The 25,117-nt window shown below is 32.7% G+C and overlaps 3 protein-coding genes across 4 annotated transcripts; 2 read left to right on the forward strand and 1 right to left on the reverse strand.

Moving 5' to 3' along the window:
- Positions 1–388: 388 nt before the first annotated feature.
- LOC25484077 (uncharacterized) lies at positions 389–1,282 on the forward strand. The gene has a single exon (XM_013612832.3). It carries the CDS (start codon positions 654–656, stop codon positions 1,083–1,085), a length of 432 nt encoding a protein of 143 aa, XP_013468286.1. The 5' UTR covers positions 389–653; the 3' UTR covers positions 1,086–1,282.
- Positions 1,283–10,216: 8,934 nt separating this feature from the next.
- LOC25484078 (protein CANDIDATE G-PROTEIN COUPLED RECEPTOR 7) lies at positions 10,217–12,094 on the reverse strand. The gene has a single exon (XM_013612833.3). It carries the CDS (start codon positions 11,953–11,955, stop codon positions 10,636–10,638), a length of 1,320 nt encoding a protein of 439 aa, XP_013468287.1. The 5' UTR covers positions 11,956–12,094; the 3' UTR covers positions 10,217–10,635.
- Positions 12,095–18,754: 6,660 nt separating this feature from the next.
- LOC25484079 (phosphatidate phosphatase PAH1) lies at positions 18,755–24,476 on the forward strand. Of its 2 annotated transcripts, none has more exons than XM_013612834.3 (11): positions 18,755–19,009; positions 19,168–20,858; positions 20,959–21,524; positions 21,623–21,696; positions 21,884–21,968; positions 22,335–22,421; positions 22,492–22,564; positions 23,414–23,457; positions 23,558–23,686; positions 23,774–23,872; positions 23,965–24,476. In XM_013612834.3, exons 2-11 carry the CDS (start codon positions 19,292–19,294, stop codon positions 24,016–24,018), a joined length of 2,778 nt encoding a protein of 925 aa, XP_013468288.1. In that variant the 5' UTR covers positions 18,755–19,009; positions 19,168–19,291; the 3' UTR covers positions 24,019–24,476. The 2 variants fall into 2 exon arrangements, with proteins under 2 accessions (XP_013468288.1, XP_024634665.1); XM_024778897.2 differs by having other exon boundaries at positions 18,755–19,003.
- Positions 24,477–25,117: the final 641 nt, after the last annotated feature.

A 25,117-nucleotide genomic window follows, 5' to 3' on the forward strand; every position in this document is an offset into this window, starting at 1 on the left:
TACATAATTTTATCATCTTTCTTTAAATTCGTTTAGTTGATACGTATCTCATAGTTTATTATTATCATTAATAATTAAATTAAATAGCAATTCCCATTTAATAACAATCGTCAACTGTTAAAATTGCAAATCAACTGTCAAAATTGTCAAAGAAAAGTCATCAAATACCGACAAACAATTAAAGTAAGAAAAAAGAAGCAATGGAAGAAAAAAAGAGAGAAAAATCCTTCAAAAAACATGATTATTCCACACAACCTAAAGCATTTTTGGCACCCATACATACTTATCACAAAGTCACAAACCTATTTTTAAATGCATTTTCTTTACGTAATCTAACTCTGGCCTAACACCACACTCTTATGAGTTATGATATCTACAAACAAAATAAAACATAGTCATTTCAAATCATAACACATGATAACATAACGTGACCACCCAAAAAAATAAAACCATTATAAATAAATTCAATCATCCCCTCTCCCTTTACACACACTTTTCTTACAATCCAAGCCATTAATTGTTTTCCATTATATCATTAATTAATGATTTTCCGTTTTATTATTAATTAATTACCTTTGTCCCTTTCAATTTATATACCCCAAACCTGCGCTCTACATAACTGAAAAACAAACAAACAAACACAAAGGCTTAAAATGAGTTCTGTTTGTATATCAAATTGTGTGAACGATGCACGTGATCCACGCGTGCCAGTTCGAGCCACATACACAAACCTCTACAAGTGGCCAGAATCAGATGCTGAGTTTGTGAGATCGGTGAGCTTAAACGGAAGAAAAGGATCATCTGATCATCCAAGGGTGGTGGATAGCATTTCATGCAGACAGATGTATCTAAGGAGCTATACATTTTCCAGAGAAGAAGAAAAAACCCAAAAATGTTTTGGTAGGGTGAGAGAGAAAGTGGATCATGATGGAAAGAAGAAAAGAAATCAAAGTAGAAGAAGGAATAAGTGTTTGGTTTTAAGTAAAATGAAGGAAATTTCTTGTAATACTTTGTTTCGGATGTTTCATAAGTTCTTGTCATGTGGCACTAGTGTTGATGTTGTGAATCAAAAACAACAACATTGACCTTTGTTTTTAATTAATCCTATGGTTTGAAACTTTGAGGTGAGAAATTGGTTTTGTTTTTTGCTAAATATATATTTTGGGTGTTATTTTTTTTTATGTTTTTGATTAATTTATTTTTTATGTTTATGGCAGTGTCTCTATTTATTTGTACATTATTTTGTAATTTTCAATAAAGAGATTTGGCTAATTTTGCTTTGGATTCTTTGTATGTGTATCTGTCATTGTTTTTACACTAGAAACTTCAGATGGTGCCTTTTACAAAAGTAGTAAAGGAAGAAGATAAAGATACCCCGTTGGCATGTTACTTACAAATTTCACACTTGGTTTTTCTTTCATATTCATTTTCTTTTCTAGAAACATTGCTTCATGATCATCATCTTCATGCTGTTACATTTTGATTGTTAATGTGAGTAATTTGTTCTTTTACAAACAAAGTAGTGAAAAATCGTTTTGAATTTTGAAGGAGTTACGTTTTTTAAGGAAGAATAGTAAATAAATATTGTGACATTTTAAGTCATATTAGGGTTGTGAATATCGTGCCTATTTCAATTTGACTATAAATTTTTATATCAAAATTTTTAGTATTTTTTATTAAAAAACATTTACTCCAGAATCATTTATTGTAAAACATCTCAACTCAAAATGTATGTTTGATTTGTCACAGGAACTCCATACGACAACCATAGTAGTTTGTTTGATTTTAAATTTTTTATTGAGATGCATCAAAATATAAGACGACAGTATAAAAACTAAACTTTTTCTCTCATTAATAGTTTTTTATCTCAAATACAAATTATTTAAAATATTAAAATACATTTTTATTTTCTACTCTAGAAATATTCTCCCTCTCCCTCATCCCTCTCTACTTCCGTGCTCTCCCCCGACTCATCTCCATCTCTCCCTCTCTATCTCCCTCTATTTTCAACCATATTTCACCTTATTATATTTGTGTTGCTATTGCCTACCAAACATCAATCATATAAGAAAAGCTAATTGTTTGATCTTTTGCGGATCAAACAAAAGATAAAACTTCACAATCAATGCACATATATGATGAGGTGAATTGACAAGTCAAACTAATAAAAACATGAAAGTTGTGAGTCTTGTGAGATCAATCCTTGATGATGTTTAATATTTGCCTTTTTTTTTATTTTTCAAATTAATAAAAACATGAAAGTTGTGAGTCTTGTGAGATCAATCCCTGGTGATGTTTAATATTTACCTTTTTTTTTTATTTTTCTAATAAGATGAAAATTTTAAGTTTAGGTTTGAATATTAATTATGAAACATAGAAATATATTGAAGTTTTCTTTGACGGAAATATATTTTATGCTTATATATATATTGAAGTTTTTTTTTTTTTTGGACATTTATCTACTATATAGCTAGTGATTGCTATCGAAATTCGGAAATATTATATAATTAGTCTTTCTTATTTTTTGACACCTCCTAAGAATTATTGATTGATTTGTAATTTTATCACTTTTAAATTTTCATCATTATTTTTAAACTTAAGAGGGACCAAGTTGAAAGTACAATTATTAAATAAAAATTAAATTTGCAAATGCATAAAATATACAAGAAATTTAAGAAACTGTAAGATATATTTGGAGTTAAAATATATCCAAGACTATAGGAAATTCCAAGTATATAAGAAATATGAGTATCCTGTTTGCCACTGAATGACTTGACTAAAACGATTTTTGAATAAAAAGACAGAAAATATGAAACAAAGAAAATGCAAACGTATAATTCACAATGAAAAAGGACTAAGTACGTAATTCTATTTTATTTTATTTTTTAAGAAATTTTCGTTTTTGTTTGGTCTATTAGAGGGGTAAATCAAAACAAAAATATTTTACAGGGAGGTAAATTAAAATAAAAATTTTACATGGGAAAAACCGAAAATGACTTATATTACAGGGGGTAAAGACCTATGACCTATCAACCCAATATTTTACTTAATTTTTTCATTGAATTCCTAATATTTTATGTGACAGAAATAACACAAATTCATAAAAGTTGATTTTATACATTGATGTGTTAATATTTTTACTAAATCCAATTAATTTTATCTGTATGTGCATCTATAAATTTACGAGTATTTATAATATGGTATATTTTATTATATTTGTGTGTATTTATTAAGATATTCATCCTATACCAATCCGTGATAAATTTTATTTGCGGATATCATACATATAATTTTTTTATCTTCTTGAATATGTCTAACCCGGGCAACGCTGGGTAAATACACTAGCATATATATAAAGTAAGGATTTTTATGCCAGATGTCACTTTCACGTTTATGCGCATCATTTTTATTATTTTTCTATTTTCTAAAACCAATATTTGATTTGACATAAATATCTCAACAAACTTTTGATCTTATCTATTAAATATTTTACTTAGATTTTTCATTGAATTCCTAATATTTTATATAACAGAAATATCTCAACAGAAATAACACAAATTCTTAAAAGTTAATTTTATTCTATATGTGTTAATATTTTTACTAAATCCAATTAATTTTATATGTATGTGCATCTATAAATTTACGAGTATTTATAATATGTATTATTATATTTGTGTGTATTTATTAAGATATTCATCCTATACATTTTTTTTGAAGAAAGATATTCATCATATACCTATTCGTTATAAATTTTATTTGCGGATATTATATATATAATTTTTTTATCTTCTTGAATATGTCTAACCCGAACAACGCCGGATAAATATACTAGTTAACATAATAAATTTCAATTGGTTTTCTAAGTATATAAATTAAGGAACTTAAAATAGAATATTGTTATTTAAAAAATAAAGTTTTAGAAAAGTTATTGTGCGAGTATTTTCAATAAAAAAAAAAAAAAAAAATCTTAATTCCTTCTCAATCGAGTAGCTTTATCAGCATGGACTACCAAGGCTCTCTAATAACATAACGGTGTAATGATCATCCTCTAGATGTTACGATTGCAAGTTCCATGCTCTGAAGTGGCAGCCAAAAAAGAATGAACATCCATGGCCATAAATTGATAAAAATACAATCATAACTACCACCAAACTATATACTACTTGGCTTTAATGAAACTTGAATTTTACTCCTAGTTTTGGTGCAGGTCTAATCAGTATGATCCTAAGCTCACTGTTCACTTAATTATTAGACTAATGTATAACATGATGACTAGGGCAATCCATTTCTACACCAAGCCAAGATAACATTGACACACAATTAGTCTTGCAATACCTACATTTTTATAGTTGTTTATACTTTACAGTTACATCATTTGTGGCCGAAAGTGTAGCCATAAACATTTGCTTAGAAAAATGTAGTTAAATTATTTAGGAAAATGTTAATGAGTGATTTTGGGTCATTGGTTAAAGTATTAAAATAAGTAATTTTACAATAAAAAGTTGTGTAATTATTGCTAAAGTGATGGTAAAAATTTGTATTTCTAAGACAAAATTTCTACTAATGAATTCCTTAATCATTGTTTTAGGACACCGGTTAACAAAAGCCAATTATTTATTTTGTTTTTCCATTTTTTAACATTTTGTTACTATGGTTTGACGTGTGTAACAGTAACATGAGGGAAAGTTTTGATAAACTTAGTTTTGTCTCAACGAGTGTAATTGTATTAATGCCTAAAAAAAAGTGCAATTATATTAAATTCAGTTAGTTATTTTTGTAGCTTTGCATTTAGCAACCTTCAGAACAAGAATATGATTTGTTAAATAATGTTATACCTTAATCATATGCTTAATTTTCTTTTCTTCGCATTTAACAATCAGCATAAAATTGAACTCATTTAGTTAATCATTTTCATAGCTTCCGCAACTAGGAATAGTAACATCTTAAGTAATGTTACACATAAGTTACAAATAAACAAGTGATTGAGCTTAAATGATTAATGGATTTCACTCGAAAAACGTTATTTGCGAGAAATCAAATTCAATTTCTTGATAAAACAATATGAGTAAAACTATACTTATATCACCTTACGGTCGAACTTACCTTCATCATAATACTAAATTTGCTTTTCTTCACCTTGTATGGTGGCTTGCATAATAAGGGCTACTTTTTAATGATAAGTGTGACTATAGTCCTTCGAATAAGTTGGATTGTTCAATTGGCTTGTGAAAACAAACTCGTTTGCATAATATTTTGGCTTAATTGCACATATGGTCTTCGTATTTTGATCAGCTCATAAAAATGGTCATGTCTCTTTTAAATCGAACAAAATCATCCTTAAATTATCATGTTTTTTGCAATTTTAGTGTTACTCCCTATTTTCACCTCCAAAAACGCACATAAATGTCAGTTTTAGTCCTACCCGCTATGCTCAACCATGAAATAAACAAGGAATAAACTTTATTCAGCACAATAACTAAAAAATCCTAATTTCTAAGACATGTTTCAGATATGTAACATGTCTTAGAAATTAGTTTTTTTTGTTAGTGTGCTGAATAAAGTAGATTCCTTGTACCCACATGTTTTATTCTTTGTTTATTTCATGGTTGAGCATAGGTGGTTGGACAAAAACTGTCATTTATGTGCGTTTCTGGAGTTGAAAATAGGGGGTAAGACTAAAACTGCAAAAAACCGTGATAATTTAGGGACGATTTTGTTCGATTTGAAAGAGGCATGAACATTTTCGTGAGCTGGTCAAAATGTGAGGACCAAAAGTGCAATTAAGCCTAATATTTTACTAGGGGTACCGAACCAAACCGAATTAAATTGTCGCAACAGTTCGGAAAATCGAACCGAATTGTTTGTGGTTTGGAACGAACTGGGCTGAACCATAAATATGATTCGGTTAACTATTTTGTTGCCTACGAACTGAACCGAACCGAAATCAATATTTTATAGGCTTAAATGTGTTTTTGGTCCCTTAACTATTTATTTGGTATCGCTTTGGTCCCTTAACTAAAAAAAAGATTGTTTGAGTACTTTATCTTTATCTCTGTTACCTGTTTTGGTCCCTTCTGTTAAAAAAAATCAAAAAACTATTAGGGTTTATATCATTCATCTTCTTCCTTCTATTTCCATCATCTTCATCATGATCTTCATCAACAACACACCAACCCAAAAAAAAAAAAAAAAAAAAAATCTTTTTCACCGTCATCAAAGCCCAAATCATCTTCTTCAAATCAACAAATCCTTCAATCTTTCCTCTTATGTGTTGAATCTCAAACTCAAAACTTCCTTCTATGAATAATCATATGTTGAATCTCAAACCCAAATGATCTTCAATTTTCTGACTTCTCTCTCTTCCCTGCAATTCTTCACCGAACTCTCTCTCACGCCGGCCTCCGCCTTCTCTCTCCCCTTTCTCTTCCATTCTTCTGTTTCTTTTTGATCTCCCACTCTCCCTCTCGTGCAGTCTCCCTTTATGGGTTTAAAGGATAAAAAAAAAAAAAAAGATTTTTATAATCAAGTGTTGTTGTTGTTGGTTCGAGAATGGATTGTTTGGTGAAGGTTAGGATTTGGTTGTACGGTTGCAAGAGAATGAATTTTTGGACATGGAAAGGTTTGAAGAGGTTGGATTTGGATTTAAAAAAAAATTGTTGTTTGGTAAATTAAAGTGATTTTTTTTTTTTGGGTTGGTGTGTTTTTAATGATGAATATCATGAAGAAGGTGATGGAAGGAGAAGGAAGAAGATGAATAATATAAACTTTGAATTTTTTTAACGGAAGGGACCAAAACAGGTAACGGAGATAAAGATAAAGTACTTAAACAATCTTTTTTTTAGTTAAGGGACCAAAGTGATACCAAATAAATAGTTAAGGAACCAAAAGCACATTTAAGCCTATTTTATACCAAACTGTATTTTTTATCTTGTTCCTTTTGCGAATTTAATCGTGATGGAATTGAAGGCACTTGTAACCAAATATTTTGTGTTGAATTCTGCTATTATTTATTTATTCTTTTTATTGCTTGTAGGTGAATATTAGAAGCTAATTTGCATTTGAAGATGGAAAATTGACAGTTATGTAACACACTTTTTTATTATTAGTACAGTACTATAAGCTTTTAATTTGTACAAAACTCAGCCTGAACCAATGATATAATATGTTTTTGATATGTACTAAACTAAGGTGGCTCATGTGTAGTGTTGAATATGGTATTTTGATTACAAAGCACCCTGTTAATTGTTATAAGACTAATGTAACGTTCATGCTTAAAATTTATTTCTACTAACTACTTGCAACCAATACAGAACTAGACAAGTTTCGGAGCAACACCTTCCCTTACTCAACGAAAGTATGAACCAAATTCAACACAAAATTCAACATAAAATTATGAACCAAATTCTCAGTTCATATGACCCAGAAACCAAATTCACAAAATACCCAGAAACTCATAAAATAACCTATGAGCAATTTGTACCTTCAAATTCAGTTTCAGTTCGCACACGAGAGAAGAGGATTTGCAGTTTAAGCTTCGCAAGAAAGAAGAGGAAATTGAAACTTACACAGTTCGGTTTTGGTTTAAGAATTGCAATTAAATTATTGGTTCGGTTTGTGAACCATTGTAATGATTCGGTTATTTTCGATTTGATTCGGTTTGATTCGACAATTCGGTTCGGATTTTGGTTATTTTTGCCCACCCCTATATTTTACTATTGTTTTCAAAATACAGTTATAATTGATTTATGTTGCATATGATTAACACAAGTACGAGGGATTAATAAATTAGTTGGTCTGCTAAGTCATCTTGGCAGTATATGGAGCAACCAAATTAGTTTTTTCTCAATTTAAATTCAGGATATCAGTTAGCATCAGATTATGCAGTTGATATCACAAGCCCAAAGCTTTAGTTTTTAACTGATACGACAACGATTAATTTGCTAATGAAAGTCGACTAGAGTCGCACAAAAGCCTTGCATACTTACGAGACTACTTCTACTGCTCAATCAGCATAGCACATGCATATGGGAAATTGTCTCATACTTACGAGACTATCTTCATATAGAGCATTTTCCCGGTCATTGGCAAATACATAGGAACTTTCTTCCTTTTCAGAAGCCAACACGTATAAAAGGGGTGAGTAGCATTAGAATGAGGTCATGCAAGCTGAAACTCAGAGCCCTTCAAGGCCACAAGATATGGATTTTGGTGGATCTACCAAAGGTGGAAAAAAAAGAAAAGTCAGATTTGACTATGGAGGCTATGAAGATGGGATTTGGGGAGAGACGAGCCAGCAAGTAAGCAGTAACACGTGAACCATGCCTCACTCAATATCGCTTGCATGATTTTACCAACAAAGGTGCATTCCCATGGGTTTGGAGGAGAGTTGTTTTCATGAGATCAACACAGATTGAAGTATTTAAACAAGATTGTAATCTTGAACCATCAAACAACTGTCCCAGCACACAAAATCCCAACATCAGAGCTGGGTCGAGATTACAACTCAAATAGTCAAGCTGTTGCATAGCAACTACCATGGCTAAAGTTTAATCTGACTCCCAAATTTGTTTGCAAGGGAGCTCTCACAAGCTAGATAAATTACTTAGTTTTACTGCTGGGGATTATAAAGGTTTTTATTTTGACAGTAACTTGGCTACTGTTTAACACTTACAGATTTATTTCATAAGAATGGCAGACTATGAAGAGTTCTAATCCCACCTCGTTCTTTACATAGTACGCTCTCAGTCACTACGTATCCTACGCACAGTAACTTACCATGGAAAATGGAAACATCATTCATAAAACCCAAGAAAGACAACTACCAATCTACGGTGATTGTTCAACTGCAAGGATGAAACCCAAAACTTAATTTCTTTTTGTCTAATCAGTCCACAACCTATGATTTTGACTAGCCATCTGTATAGTATTCAGGTAAGAGTACTGTAAGTTCCAAATTAGCAATAGGATGCCTTATACACTACTGAAGACGAGCATCATTCTAAACATAAAAGGACCCACTTGAACAACTTTTTACAAGGCTTGGATGTTTTACACCTTCCCACTAAGCATGCAAGAAACATTCAGCCAAGGTAAAATGTTTGCAGGCCTAAACAGAAGCCACACCAGCAGTTAGACACCAACTTATCAATCAGAATTAACTGACTGAGAAGTTCACTATTAGTAATATGTAACATTATGGAAGATAAACTAGAATGATTTTGGCTCTTAAATCTTAATAGCCTTAGTGCAGTTAATAAGTCCCATATGCAAGCCGATAATTGCAAAAAAGAAACTTTATTTGACTGAATTTACTGTACATCACAGCAATTCAAAACCAAAAGGCATAGGGATGCTTGAGGTCAAGTTCAATGGAAAGTCAGACAGGCTTTCGAACTATGTGGTAGTAAGTAACCATAAGCATTTCCATCAGGCATAATATGTATTGCATTCTATTGAAATCCATATATTTCTGAGCTACATCAAGTAACTTCTAGAACTTCACTCTGTTTCTTCATGAACATTCATTTTCTAAGACTAAGATTAGACACTCTCATATAGAACTAAAATCTCTCCATGGCCATGCAATTCATACTGTTGAAGTTAAAGGGCAAATGTCATAATAAATGCAGAAAAACCAACCTGGCTCACCACCACAAATTCTAGCCCATGTAATTTTCCACACAAGGTCAAGTTGATGACTTTGTGTTTGTCCTCAATTCAAATTTAAATTTCACAAGTACTAAAAGCATTGGTATTCCTATTAGATCTTTCACCAAAATGACCAAGTTACAAACACAACACACACACAACAACTAAATAGTTAGAGGGTCAAGCATGCTAACCAACAAGCTGCTTTTTTAGTAACTAAGTGGGGCATGAACAAACCCTTTGGTGAGCCACTAATAGGTAATCTGTTCAATTACACACTTAACTTGCTCTAAATAAAGTTTCACATGCAACCAACAAATGAAACCATATTACTTATATAAGAAAATATCACGGACCTTGGAAATGAAAACTAAGGATCAATCAACAATATGAATTGCGACAGGGAAGCCTCTTCTTATAGAAGAGAGCTATACATGATTGCACAATTCTGATAAACTATGAAAAAAAAAACAAAAATTTAAAGAGAATAGAGCTATACATAATTGCACACGTCCGATAAACAAGCAAAGGAAAACAAAAATTTAAAGAGTATACAAATTGTGGAATGTGGATTCTAAAAGAATGTATGTCCAATTGATTGTGGTACATTGCTCGTTTTTACTACAATTGGGAAGAATGTGTATATGCAACATTCAAAGTAAAACAATAACAACAATAAGTAACAAAATAATTCAGCAGCAATTGAGCAATCATCTCCTGGAGTGCAAGCAACATTTAATTGAGTAAAAACATTAACAAACTTTTTCTATTCCGCACAAATACAATATGAGCATTCCAAACAAAAACAAAATAAAATCTAAAAACATACAAGCAGTATTTCAATATCTCTAACCGTAGAATAGAAAGTTAAAAAGTAAGGAGGTACAGCAATGCACTGACAGCAGACTTGAACCACAAATGTAGTTGCACTTGCAGTTATAGGCGAATTGTGGACAAAATATCTGTGATAGAGTTAAACACGTTCTTTCAAAGCTCAAACTCTTCTTCCCTGAGAGCAACCTCCGCAGCTTCTTCCTCCTCCTCATCAAGCACAAAATACTCATTCTTCTCCACCGGCATAAACATGTAAAACATGACTATGTAAAATGCAAGACTAGCACCCTCCTCAGCAAGATTACTAACCCACCTATACTTATAAGCAGTAATGGTCTTGAGAGCAAAAACGACAATGCGTGTGAAATAAAGATAACCGATAACAACAATGTAAAACTGCCTAAAAAGTGTTAACTTCGCAAGATTCCTAGCAGCTTTTCCGTCGGTCTTCGAGGTTTCCCTAAGCGATTTAATGGACCATACAATAGGGAAGATAATTGCACAACAACAAATGATATCAACAAGCAAGAAAACCTGATTCCAAGTAACCCAATCCTTAATAAAAGGGCCAGTTTCGCCGATTACAACGGAAGCTAAATTTGCCAAAACCTGAAGAGGAATAACAATCATAAGCACCTTCTTCTCCCTTTCTTGCAAAAACGGCTTCAAAAACGACCATCCAGTTCCAATCAATACAATGACGGTGAAAAGCAACACGACACGGATAAACTGGAAAATGTAAAAGAGAACATCCCAACCATGTGGAGTTCCAGTGACCTTGACATAATGTTTATCCTCGGCAGCGCAAATCAAGTTAAGAGCTTTCATCAACAGAAGCGCCGCCATGAGGAGATGGATCCGGTGAACGGAGCGTTTGTTATTGTAACAAACATAAAACCAAACACCTAGAAAACCGAAGTACACGACGGAGAAGAGAAAAAACAGAGACGGTAACTGCGTTTGACCGGCGGAAAGATAATCACGGACTCCAGCATCGAGGTTGAAAAGCTCAGTCCGAACCGCCATGGAAACGGAGGTTTCCGGTGCACAGTTAGCGAAGAAGAGACTGAACTCATTCGGAGAAGTTACGGGGTAAGAACGGTTAAACGCCGCAGTTGGAGGCGGTGAAAGATCACGGAAAGTGAATAAACGCGTGATGTAATGTGAATCGAGAACGCAGAAGCTAGGGTTTTGTTGGATCTCGATGAGGACTTGAAGAAGCGATTCTTCGCTTAGGAGGAAGAATCCGAGACGAGATGGATCGGTTTGTGTTGCAGCGGCGGCGACGGAGACAGAGGAAACGGCGATCTGGATGTGGCCGGTGTGGGTAAATCCGAATTTCTCTAAGAGGATCATGGGTCGGGTGTCGGAGGTTATTGTGAGGGATTTGATCTCAGCCGTTGATTGTGGGATTGTTGTGAGGATGAGGATTGTGATGAGTGAAACGACGGTGGTGATCGCCGTTTTAGCCATTTTTGGAATGAAGAAGCGATTTGAGTGAGATTTAGGTTTTCTTCTTCTCTATGTATGTTGTTGGCGTATTGTTGAAGGTAGCAAAATTCAGTGCTTGTAGATGATGATTCAGATGTGAAATGAAATTTGGTCTTTGCAAAACGACGTCGTTCGGTTGACGTTTTGTTCGTGCGTTTAGGCCCGAGTTTGCGCTATGGTCTTGTAGCCCAATGTAATACTACTCATTTTACTAAACACACCAGCTTTTAATACTATTCATCTAGATGGTATTGAGAGCATGTATGATCAGGACCTTAGTGACATCCACTATTTCATAAATCGAGTGTTAACTCGTAAACTCGTCCGAGTTTACGTTTTTAGGTGGCAAATCAAGTGTTCATGCTAAAAGTTGCAAGCGAGTATGTAGGTAGGTTTAGTCGCTCTCAAGTGCATAGAGGTGGATTGAATTAGGTCATACCATGGGAATCTCCTCCTATATGTATATACATGCATGGTTAGATCCAAATTAGGGTTGATGTGGTGGACCAAATCCCTTGCTTGGATAATCTCCCACACCTTTGATCTCGCAGTCATCGATTCCTAATTGCTCCATTTGAGTAAGCAAATGACTTGGATCACATGCTTTATTCGAGACTTCGAAAGGCTAAGCAACAAGTTTCTCATGTACGGGCCTTTATTGTAGATACCTGAAAAAGTTAACAAATTTGTTATTTAATTTAAAGTACAAAATTTAATATAATAATAGTACATATATTATTCATATTTATTGAAGGTAGCAGGTTTAACAGGAATATATAGTTTTTTTATGACATGTGTTATGGTATTTTTAGCTAAATAAACTTTTTAAAAACTTTAGTTTTCTTTGTTAAAAAAAGTCTAACCTCGTCCGAAAACTAACATAGGTTAAGTTGTTGACCTCTATAGTTTGATTTTTACTATTCCCACCTTATGAGAGACCTAAAGTTATATTATAGAGGTGAAATAATTTGTAGATAAGAGTTTTTTTTGTTGAAGAAGTCAACATGTATTATAGATTAAACCTCCCCTTGTAGCACAAAGAATGTTGTTAAGGGAACAAAAGAGTATATTAACCAAGTCTCGTTAAAGAGCTAGCCAAAAGGGATAAAATTAAACATTACAAGGTAATATACCTAAGACAAATCAGCGGGTGAGACCGCATCGTAGCCCACCATATAACTTGAAGACTGAAACAAATTTCTTTCCTAAAAACACCTGAATCCCCAAATTGAATTACATGTTCCAAAGCATCAGCCGAATAAATTGATGAAATACCTAACCACCGACGAATGGATTGCCAAATACTGTCGAAAAAACTGCACCCTAGGAAACACGATTCATTGATTCATCCATCTCACAACCTTCAGAGCAAGTCGTACCATCTAGAAGCACCACACCACGACGGAAAAAAATCATCTTTCATTAGAATTCGTTTGTTGAAAACTATTCATGCAAAAAGAAACACTTTTGAAGACACTGCTTTGTTCCATATAATTTTATAATTTAACCATTGGAGAATCGGACAACCAAACTCATTTATCCGCAAGTTTTCTTGCAAAAAATGTTATGTTATTTAACAAAAAAACATATTCACCCAGCTGCTCCCCCTCCCAAACAAAAAGACGTTTTCTTCACCGTCACCTTGACCCATCCATCCCCAACCTTGCACCATCTTCTCCATTACAATAATATCATCATCAATACATAAATAAAAAAGACACGTATATTTAATCTCCAAGCATTCACCATCCAACCAAAAGCTACACCAAAACCGAAGTAACAATAATCGTTGCAAGAAGGGGTTTGAATTGTTACCCTTTTTAATTTTAATTCTGAAACTTTAACAAATTTTTATACTCAAGAAATTTCTTAGTAAATGTTAAACAATTGTTATATCAAGGACCAAAATATTTTGGATTAAACAACGTCTATAAGTAGCTTTTAACTAGGACCAAAATGTTCTGGATTAAACAAAGGTTAAGTGTTTAAGCAGTCATAATAAGGACCAAAATGTTCTGGAGAATGATTATATAATATGAACAAAATGGTAAAACAATATTATAGATTAATTGAGCGTGAGATGTCTTGTATATAAAGCAATTGTTTTATCAAGGACCAAAATATTATCTATGCAGGTATATGATAAAATTTAAAATTAATTTAGGACCAGAGAACTCTAGATTAATTTGGTTGTGTTTAATTATGACTAGAATGTTATGGATAGATTAATAATAATAATTATAATCGTGATAGTGTGTGTATAATGTAAACCAAATAATAAGAGAAAGGGAAGAAAGAATAACATGAGATTTATTTAGGTTCACCAAAGTCGGTTACTTTCAGTCTCTACACTTAGTGTGAGATTGTCCACTGTAGTATCCAACAATCAGAAACTTTTGAATAACACTATATATGTTCTTGATCATACCAGATATGTATATCGCACTCTATATGTAGTTATGATTTTCACTTGTAAGAATGCTTGCTTTTCAAACTCTTGCTTTGATCCTTCAGATCCTTTTGTATTTATAGATGAGGAGAGAGACTTGGTGATCAAGTGTAAGAATAGAGTTGTTGGACATGTTTTCCAGCTGTTCTCGGCTCCTCTTGATTTCACTTTTCTTCTTTCAAACTGGCCAGAATGTTCTTTTACACATCCAGAATGTTATGGATGTCCATCTTTCTTTTGTGCTTTAATGTGAGAGGTAGGGGTGTACGTGGGTCGATTTGGATTGAGTTTGGCCAAACCCAAGACCTGAACCATATAAGGTACTTTGATTTGGGTGAGGTAAAATGTCCACTGTTATATTAATAGATGGATTTGAGCAAACCCACTAATTTTCAGTTTGGTTTAGGTTGGGTAGCGGGGTACCCAATATTTTTTTTTTATTATTTTGTTAATATTAAATGACTAAATGACGAGTCCTCATATTTTTTCATACTCAACTTTTTATTTTCTTAAAAAAATTGTGCAACCTATTTTCATTATATTTTAGCGTCATAAAATAATAAATTTTAATATTAAATAACAAATTTCATCATAAAATACTTGCAACAAACTAAATTTGGATGACATAAAATTGCTTTAGCATTAAAATAACTATAAAATGCAACATCATAATTTGTAACTCTAACATGTTTTGATTTTTAATATAGAAGATGTGTTGTGTGAATTTTAGAAATTAAACTTCATTTATGATCAAAACCTTTGTTATTCTCCTTCCTCCCTATGAAAACGAAAATAAAAATATGGACATTATTGGGTAAGTTATTGGATCTGGATCTGGTTTTATCCAACACCCATTATTTTTATGAATTTTCCATTTTTTAAAATCATATCCACTCAATTACCCAACCCACTTGTTGGGTTTTTGGATGGATTTGATAGGTTTTTTGAGTTGACCCAACTCATGTACACCCCTAGTGAGAGGCATACAACTCAAATGAGTTGTTTGTTATTGTGCAGAAGTGACCTTGCTTATGGCATTCTCTTGTACTTTCATGATGTCATGCAAACTTCCACGTGCTTTAATCGTTTGATGAAATAGTTATGCTTTAATTGACTTTGTTTCAAATGGGTCGAAAATCATTAAGGCCAAGACAACTTCTTGTATTGAATATTATGTCATGCTTTTTTTTTTGTTGACTTGTCTTTTGATGTAAATAATTTATTTGTGGGAAACCATAATGTTCTCGTAACACTGACGAGAACATTCTCATCAAACAGTTATCACAAAAAATAAGTTTGCAATATTTAAAACATTAAATAAGGATTTTATCAACAACAAAAACAATGTGCTCTCCCATCGTAGACAAAAAATAATGAGGTTTATTTTTTGTAAAAAAAAAAAAAAAAATCACCCCTTTAAGTTCACGAGGGTGCACGATGTCGAAAACTTTATAGAAGAAAAACCATAAAATTGTCTATCGTTATTTCAGATGGGTCACCAATTCACAAAATTGTCGGGTCAGTTTTCTCACCCACTTTTTCTTTTTGTGTGAGCACAACACTCCTAATACATTTTAAAATGCATAATAAAATCTAAAGATAGCTCAACAAACAAAAATCAACGGCTGCAAATACAATAATATGCAAGCAAGATTCGAACTTCTCACTTTTTTATATTTAAAATATGTGAACCCGACCACTATATTATTTGAGAAAAATAAAATAGAAATAATAATAATAATAATAATGATAATAATAATTGCAATATAGTTTTGTGATTGCTAAGTGGTTATTGAAAGGATGTTTTTTTTTTTTTGTGTGTGTGTGTGTGTGTTAACCCTTGCATTCTCATTCTCAGGAGAAAGAGACCTTAATAATTATTAGTTCGATCGGATGAAAAAAATGAATTTTGTGTTTAGTTAGAGTTCAAATTTTAATCGAAATGACTTTTTATTAAAAAATTATTTATCTTTTGATTGAATTATTGATTACTCGTGCTCTTCGAGCGAGAATTGGTCGATTATGACACAAAAAAATATCATACATTGATCATGTAAATTATGTTAGACTTAAATTCGATCAGATCACAACACATTACTACTTTATGACACAAGTTAAGAATGAAAAAATGAATTAAAAGACAATTTTATATTGAAAAGATAAAATTTGAAGTTATTAGATATACTATTTTTAATAAAATACTTAATTTAATTTCTTAAGTTGTATTTTAAAGTCGTAAGCTATATTTTTTTAGGCGCGTTTAATTTGCTAAAAAACAAGGGATAAAACAACTTTAATTGGATTGTGTTTAGTTGTAAAACTTTTTCAAAGACATGATAAATTGGGAGGAAGGAACGTGTCAAAATTATGGAATTCTTATTCCTCAATAAATCCCAATACAATTTTTTTTTTCAAACTACAAATTGTCTAAAATAATAAAATAATTTTTTGTCCACCAAAATTGTATAAGACAAAAAACTATTTAATGCCATAAAAATTTATCTTATGTTGTTATGTCAACCCATTACTTTTTAGCCAATCAAATGTACGATCATTATATTATCTTAAATATTTTTATGAATATCTATTTAATAAAATTTGAGTCACCGTAAATTTAACTTAGTTAGTAAGGGTATTGTGTAATATATAGAAGTGCTGAAATTTGAATATCAAATACACTACTTATTCACGTTAAAAAAGTGAATTTCAAACCCTACTTAACAAAAAATTGAAATAATGGTACCAAAAAAATTGAAATACATTTTCTTTTAGAAGGAAAAATTGAAATACATTAAGGATCATTTAACTTGTGCCTTTAGAGCACATGTTAAAAAATTTAAAAAGAGTAACTTTGCATTAGAAAATATAGTAATAGCATGTAACTTTTAAGAAGTTGAATGCACAACTTTTGATACGTATATTTCTATACTGATTTCCTTAACATGTGTCATTGAAGGCACAAATTAGCATTTACCATATATTAAATATTAAAAAAAAGATTGGTGCTAGTCACAAAAAAAACAAATCACACCCCAGAATGACTAATATACCCTTTAACTAAAATAAAAATTTCAAATCAACTAAATTTACATTAACGTAAATTGAACATAAGTAAACTTAATTTACATTAACCTAAATTTTAATTTACATTAACCTAGATTGAACATAAGTAAACTGAATTTACATTAACCTGGATTGAACATAAGTAAACTTAATTTACATTAACCTAGATTGAACGTAAGTAAACTGAATTTACACTAACCTCTTATATACATACGTAAACTAAATTTTACATTAACCTAAATTGAACATAAGTAAACTTAATTTACATTAACCTAGATTGAATATAAGTAAATTGAATTTACACTAACCTAAATTGAACATCGTAAATTTGAATTTACATTAACCTACATACGTAAACTACACTAACCCCTTTTATATACATACACGTAAACTTAATTTACACTAAACTCTCACTTAAAATCAAATTGACAGCCATATCTCATACCAAAATAAACAATAAACAAATATAAACTCATCGAAAATGAAATTCATGAAATTCACTAACCTTTATGAATATAGTACAGATCAATAAGAAAGATGTTGATTTAGATATTGGTTGCACATCTATGGTGATTTATGGATGAAAGGGGGTAAGGGTTCAGAATGATCATAAAAAATAAGTTTTTAAAAATTTACATGAAGTAAATAAATTTGGGTGTAACTTGTTTTTTTTGTGTGACTAGCACCAATTTAAAAAAAATTGTAAAGACATTAAATATGTAGGGACGCTTTATTCAAAATTAAATTAAATATGTAGGGACGCTGGATGCAAATTCAAAACCACGGTTTCTCACTTCCCAACAATATTTGTACTCTTTTCTGTAAAAAAAAAAACAATTTTTGCACTCTTAAGAAAGTTTAATTTATACCTTGACCAAAAAAAAAAAAAGTTTAATTTATACAATATTTTAAGGCAAGTAAGAACATACAAACTAAATAATCTATTTGTCAAAAAAATACTACAAGATACAAATAATATTCGGGAGGAGAAAGAGAATAAACCTTCAAAACAAAACCGGGACAAAAAAATAATTTTTGTTCCCTCAAAATTTATTTATTTTTGTTGGATGAACAATAATTAGGCATTGAAGGACATTCTCGTCATTCTAACAAAATCTCATCATATTTTGATTACTTTCATAATTATTTTCAGTGGTTGATACGAGGTGGTCGGTGTTAACGTCTGTCATTTTCATACCCCACAGACATATCAAAAAGACCAAAAAGTCCTATGTAGGATACATTATCCACAAAATTCACGTGTAAAATTGCATCAACGGAGTAATCGAAGATTATAAGAAGAATAACTATTTTAATGCGTGTCACTGAAACAGGTTTCTGGGGGTTTTTTCTGGTATCCAAATTCTCCAGAAACTTCAAACTTTCATTAAAGCCTCCACCAAAATTTAATTCTTAACCACCATTGATCAATAGGCTGTTCATGATTCAAATCATCAAAGGGTAATCACAATATTTCAGTAATCGCCATCAATTTTTTTGGGATTGTTTTCTGAATCTGTAAGTGTAAGTTTATTCTCCTTCTATAGTTTAGATTGTTAATTGTTTTGTTTTTTCTTCATTTTGGTGGAAATAAATTTCATTTTTTATTGTTTTTTTTAATATTAAAATGGTCATTATGTTTTTTTTTTTGAAAATAAAACATGTTCATGTTTGCCATGCAGTGTTGTTGTTGATGATCAGGAACAGTAATCATTGGAAAGAGACCAAGTTATGTTTATTGTTGGGGTTGTTTTGGTTTGAAGCAAGGTTTTTTTTTTTTAATTAGTAAATTTGGTGTGAGAAAAAATGAATGTAGTTGGGAAAGTTGGGAGTTTGATAAGTCAAGGTGTGTACTCAGTTGCTACCCCTTTTCACCCTTTTGGTGGTGCTGTTGATGTGATTGTTGTTCAGCAACAAGATGGTACATTTAGAAGTACACCTTGGTATGTTAGGTTTGGTAAATTTCAAGGTGTTCTTAAAGGTGCTGAAAAAGTTGTTAGAATAAGTGTTAATGGTGTTGAGTCTAACTTTCATATGTATCTTGATAATTCTGGGGAGGCTTATTTTGTGAAGGATGCGGATGAGGATAAAGGGGTTGATCTTGATCAAGATTCTAGTAGTAAAAGTGATAATTTTTTGAGTAATGGTCATAGACTTGATCATAGTATTTCGGATTCTGGGGTGCTTAGGTTGAAAGACGAAGAGGATTCGTCGGTTGGGCCTCGGATTCAAAGGACGGAGTCTGATGGGAGATATTATGATTTCCAAGATTCTTTTGATGATTTATCGGAATACGGGTCTAATTCATACGGGACTTTAGATGGAGAGAATTCTGTAGACTCGCAGGGTTCTCACCCAGAGATGGTCTTGGTGAGTGTTGATGGTCATATATTGACAGCTCCTATCTCGGAATCAGAGCAGAATGAGGAGAATGTGCAGTTAAGAAATCCTCAATTTCATTTAGGTCCGGCTGAGGAGACTGACATATGCGAAGGCAATGGAGAGTTCAGTTCCGGCGAAACTGCTTGGGCCGCTGATTATATTAGCAAGCTGGGTGCTTCAACAACTGATATCAAACCCAGACAATGTGACACTAATACTAATGGTTATGGTAGTACCGCTTTGGCCCCACTCAAAGTTTGCCAAGAAGAGGAAGTAAACATTTGTCAATCACAAAAATCCCTGGAGGTCGAAATTCAAGAAGATCTTTTGCAGCAGGCTGGAAATGCTGAAGTAAGAGATGCTAGTTCGTCACTGGAGGTTCAAAATTCATCTCACGAATCTAATGCAAGTTCCCCTGTAGTTGATGAAAATGAACTACAGAGCATTGTACAGTCTAATGCAAGCTCTCCTGCAGTTGATGAAAATGACCAAGAGAGCATTGCACAATCTAATGCAAGTTCTCCTGTACTTTATGAAAATGAACAAGAGAGCATTGTACAATTTAATGCAAGTTCTCCTGTAGTTGATGAAAATGAACAAGAGAGCATTGTACAATCTAATGCAAGTTGTCCCGCGGTTGACGAAAATGAACAAGAGAGCGTTGTACAATCTACAAACATTGACGAGTTATCCTCCACAAGTAGTCCTACTTCTTTTGGTGGCCATAAATCTCCAACTTCAGAATCAGGACTTCAAGATCAAGAGGCTGACAAAGATTCATCACGAGAAGTTGTAACTGCTTCCGGCTCTCCTATTACTGATGATACTGAATGGAATAACAAACAAGCTGACATGTCAGTATCAAATGACGGTGTAGATGAAACTCATCAAACCACTTCAGTTGAAGATAATAAGAATAATAATTCAAGTGAGGTGGTGAAACCTCAAGCCGAAACTTCAAGTAAAGGTGACCAAATCCATCCTGGTTTGGGTAAGCCCTGTGCTGAGAAGTTGTTTCTCTTGGATTCAGTAATTACTTGTTTGATAATAGTGCATCTTGTTTTACTTTATATTCATCTTATAATTTCCAGGATTGGAGATCTCCCTCTGTGGTCATGAACTTAAGGCAGGTATGGGTTTGGTAGCTGCTGCTGGAGTGTTTGAAGCCCATCGAATATCGGCAGAGGATTTTGCAAACTCTGCACCGGCAATACTTAAGAATCAAAATCTTGTTATCAAGTTTAAAGAGATGTACTTGACGTGGGAAAAGGCTGCTCCTCTTGTTCTAGGAATGTCTGCATTTGGTTCAATTTTACCTGTTGAGCCGAAAGATGCAATTCCTGTGGAATATTCCAGGGATGATGATCAACAAACACCCTCGCCTGGACGCAGATGGAGACTTTGGCCTAATCCTTTTCGAAGGGTCAAGACAATAGAACACACTTTTAGCAACACATCCAATGAAGATGTATTTCTAGATTCCGAGTCTGGAACTCTTTTAGAACCAACTCCAACATCGAGTACTCAGGGATCTCCTCAGAAGCAATTTTTAAGGACAAATGTTCCAACCAATAAACAGATAGCATCCTTGAATCTTAAAGATGGTCAAAATACAGTAACCTTCAGTTTCTCTACAAGGGTTTTAGGAACACAACAGGTTTTGATATTCATCTACTGTTTAGGTTTTCATATGAAGTTATATACTCAGTTTATTGAGTTTTGTTTATTAAGAGAGGTGTTTCAATTACACAACAGGTTGATGCTCATATATACTTATGGAAGTGGAATGCAAGAATCGTGATTTCAGACGTTGATGGAACTATTACAAAGTAAGGATACTAATAAGTAATAACGCTTCTTAGGCTACAAAGGGTCCATATGTTTGAAGCTTAAAATGAAAGTGATTTTATTATACACCTTTAGTTTTCCCCATAAACTATTATTGCCAATTTTTGAGAAAAGTGCTCTAAACAGTTTTGAGAATAATTATCAAATTCTTTTTTTCGCTTCTTTTAGGTCTGACGTTTTGGGACAGTTCATGCCTTTAGTTGGCAAAGATTGGACACAATCTGGTGTGGCAAGGCTTTTCTGTGCCATTAAGGTGCGTATTTTTTATCTATTTATTTATGCAGGTCTAACTATCCAGTTTAACTGGAGTAGGATTTTTAAGGCCAAAATGCAATTAGTTAAATGGAAACAAATCTTTATAGAATATTTCCTTAAGAAGCATCTTCTACTGTGAATTTGTAATTAAATTTCTGCTTTCTTCTTGCTTTTGTTTGTTATGTTTCTATACATTTCTTTCCACTAGAATGAAAATGTAAATACATGAAATGGTTATCAGCAAAATTTTACAGTCTTTCAAAAGCAAAATACAGCTATGGATGATCTTATTGCGGTACCTATAGTTGTGGCGATTTATCTCTAGAAGATTAATGTTTAATGCTTAACTTGGATTTAATGTCAGGAAAACGGATACCAGCTACTGTTTCTGAGTGCGCGTGCAATTGTCCAAGCATATTTAACCAGGAACTTCCTACTTAACCTGAAACAGGTATTGAAATAACCAAGTCTTTTATGGTAATTGACAACTTCTTGCCAATATTAAACCTCTATATTTACAGGATGGAAAAACCTTACCTAATGGACCTGTTGTTATTTCACCGGATGGATTATTTCCTTCACTTTTCCGAGAAGGTGAGGCACTTTTGATTTTGAAATAAGATTTTAATTCTTTCCTAATTAAAGAAAGGTTCTACTTGCTTTAGGGGGTAGGGTTGAGAAAAACACAGTATCAGTCATGATTGCAAATTATGAACAAATGGTATTTTAAGGTTCCTTAATTTTACAATATTTGGTCACCTCAATTATCATTAGTAAGCGCACTCATCAAATAAGGCCAGCGACTGATGATAATGGAGGTTGTGCTATCTATTGATGTATGACACAATTCATAATCTTAACAAAATTTATTTGGCAACCCATTATTCATTTTTGTTAAGTCATGAAGTTCAAATGTTTTATGTAGGTGATTTTTGCTTATGCCCATCATAATCAGTTTTTATTTTTTATATTTAGACAACAAAAATATTATAATTGTTAAGAGTCCCACATTGGATGAGATATGACCTGAAAATATGTTAATAAGTTGTAGGAGGCTTTCATCTTACAAGCCAGTTTTGTAGGGGTTGAGTGAGGCCCAATCCAAATTCTAAGATGGTATGAGTTTGTCCAAGATCTGTTGAGCTATTTGCTATAGGTCACCGCTATTGGGTCATGCTCCAGATGTCCAGTCCTGTAGGGGTGTGTGTTAAGACTCCGGCGTTGGATGAGATATGCTTTGAAAATATGTTCTTAGTAATGGACAGTCTTCACCTTACAAACCAGTTTTGTAGCGGTTGAGTTAAGCCCAATCCTCCACAATCGATGAATAACCATGCATTACCTTTGTGTTTATACGTTCTTATCACCTGTTATTTTTGCGCCCTGGATTTTTTAAGTCTCTGACTTGATATATTGTATTTTTGGTCCCCGTTCGGATGGAAGTGATAAGAAGAGCACCTCATGAGTTCAAGATTGCTTGTCTAGAGGTAACTTCTGGAACACAAAATTATGTCACTGTATAGCCCAGAAATGCTCTTACAAGGCGTCTTCTTACCAACATTCAATTTTTTTATTTTTTTTTTGCAGGATATCAAAAGACTTTTCCCTTCTGATTATAATCCATTCTATGCGGGATTTGGCAATAGAGACACAGATGAACTTAGTTACAGGAAGATTGGAATCCCAAAGGGCAAAATATTCATCATTAACCCGAAGGTGTGCTTTCTCGATTAATATTCAGAGTGATTAGTATTTTTGTCTAGTTCTTCCCAGGCACCAACTAAATGATGCAAAAACTAACAGGGTGAAGTGGCTATTAGTCAACGTATTGGTGCAAAGTCGTATACATCGTTACATACCCTCGTCAATGACATGTTTCCACCAACTTCTTTGGTCGAGCAGGTGAGAAATCATCTCCACAAATTCCACATTTTAATGACAAGTTTGAATGTAACACCGAAGAATTTTAAAATTTTCATTTCTGAATATTGCAGGAGGACTACAACTCATGGAATTATTGGAGAATGCCATTGCCAGATGTCGACTAATTTATAGGTTAATTTATTTACTTCCCTTTGACAAGGATCCATTGGTATGCATCAATTCAGCACGTCAACCAAAAAGCCAGACAAATCCGCCAATGTGACGCACTTACATGCCGTGCCGAGTAGAGAGTACCTTCTTTCACGGAAGTCATTGATGATTGGGCATGTAAGTTCTCCAAGGACATAATTTATTATGATGGCAATGCCCTTCTTTTCCTTCTTTTTTGATCTGCATTAAATCTTGATTCATTTTTACTCATCAATAGAGTTGTATAACATTTGGCTTACATGGTAACTGCCACATCTTGTATATTTCTCATTCGGTTATCAGGAAATAATGGTATACATGATTCTAAATAATACTGTCTTTCCTCTCTAATAATTTTGTGTCGGTGGATTCAGGGCCTAGGTACTAGCTTTTGTAGGGTATATTTAATTTAAGATAACATTTTCTGTTTTCATTAATGAGTACATAAGCGTAAGTGTGTGCGACTTAAATTTGATGTTGTCTTTTATTTTGAGGAACTTTTTGCAGAGTTTATGTTGTTTCTTGTACAAATATCTGAAATCAAGAAATGAAGTGAAAACAGAAAATTACATTGTGGCCCTTAGTTTGTCCAATGCATAAATTAAAAAAAATCCAAATTGGAATCTATTGGAGTAAGGAACTAGAAGAGGATGCTACATGAAAGCCGAGGAAACAAAAGTTGTTTAGTTTACTCATTATACAATGGCTTGAATTGCAGATTCTGAAAATATACCATCCTAGGCATTGTAATATCAATATGGATTACTCAATTAGCTTAATGATTTGTTTGACTTCTATTCCACCGAGATACCAAAATGTCTTATTTTGCATGGGAATCGAGACGAAGAATAGTTTACAAATTTTCACTCTTCTCAACCTACCGAGATACACTTTAACTAGGAAAAAGTCAAGACCGAAAACGGATGATACCTTAGTAGGCAGTGCAGCAGACTTGAGGTTTGAATATGTTTACTCCTCTTTTTTTGTGTGTGATCAAAACTAAACAATCACATATATAGCTAGTAGTATCAATTGCACACATTCAAATTAGGAGAACTTCATGTCATTGGACAG

Source organism: Medicago truncatula, chromosome 1 (assembly GCF_003473485.1).
Source record: "Medicago truncatula cultivar Jemalong A17 chromosome 1, MtrunA17r5.0-ANR, whole genome shotgun sequence".
NCBI classification, from domain to species: Eukaryota; Viridiplantae; Streptophyta; class Magnoliopsida; order Fabales; family Fabaceae; genus Medicago; species Medicago truncatula.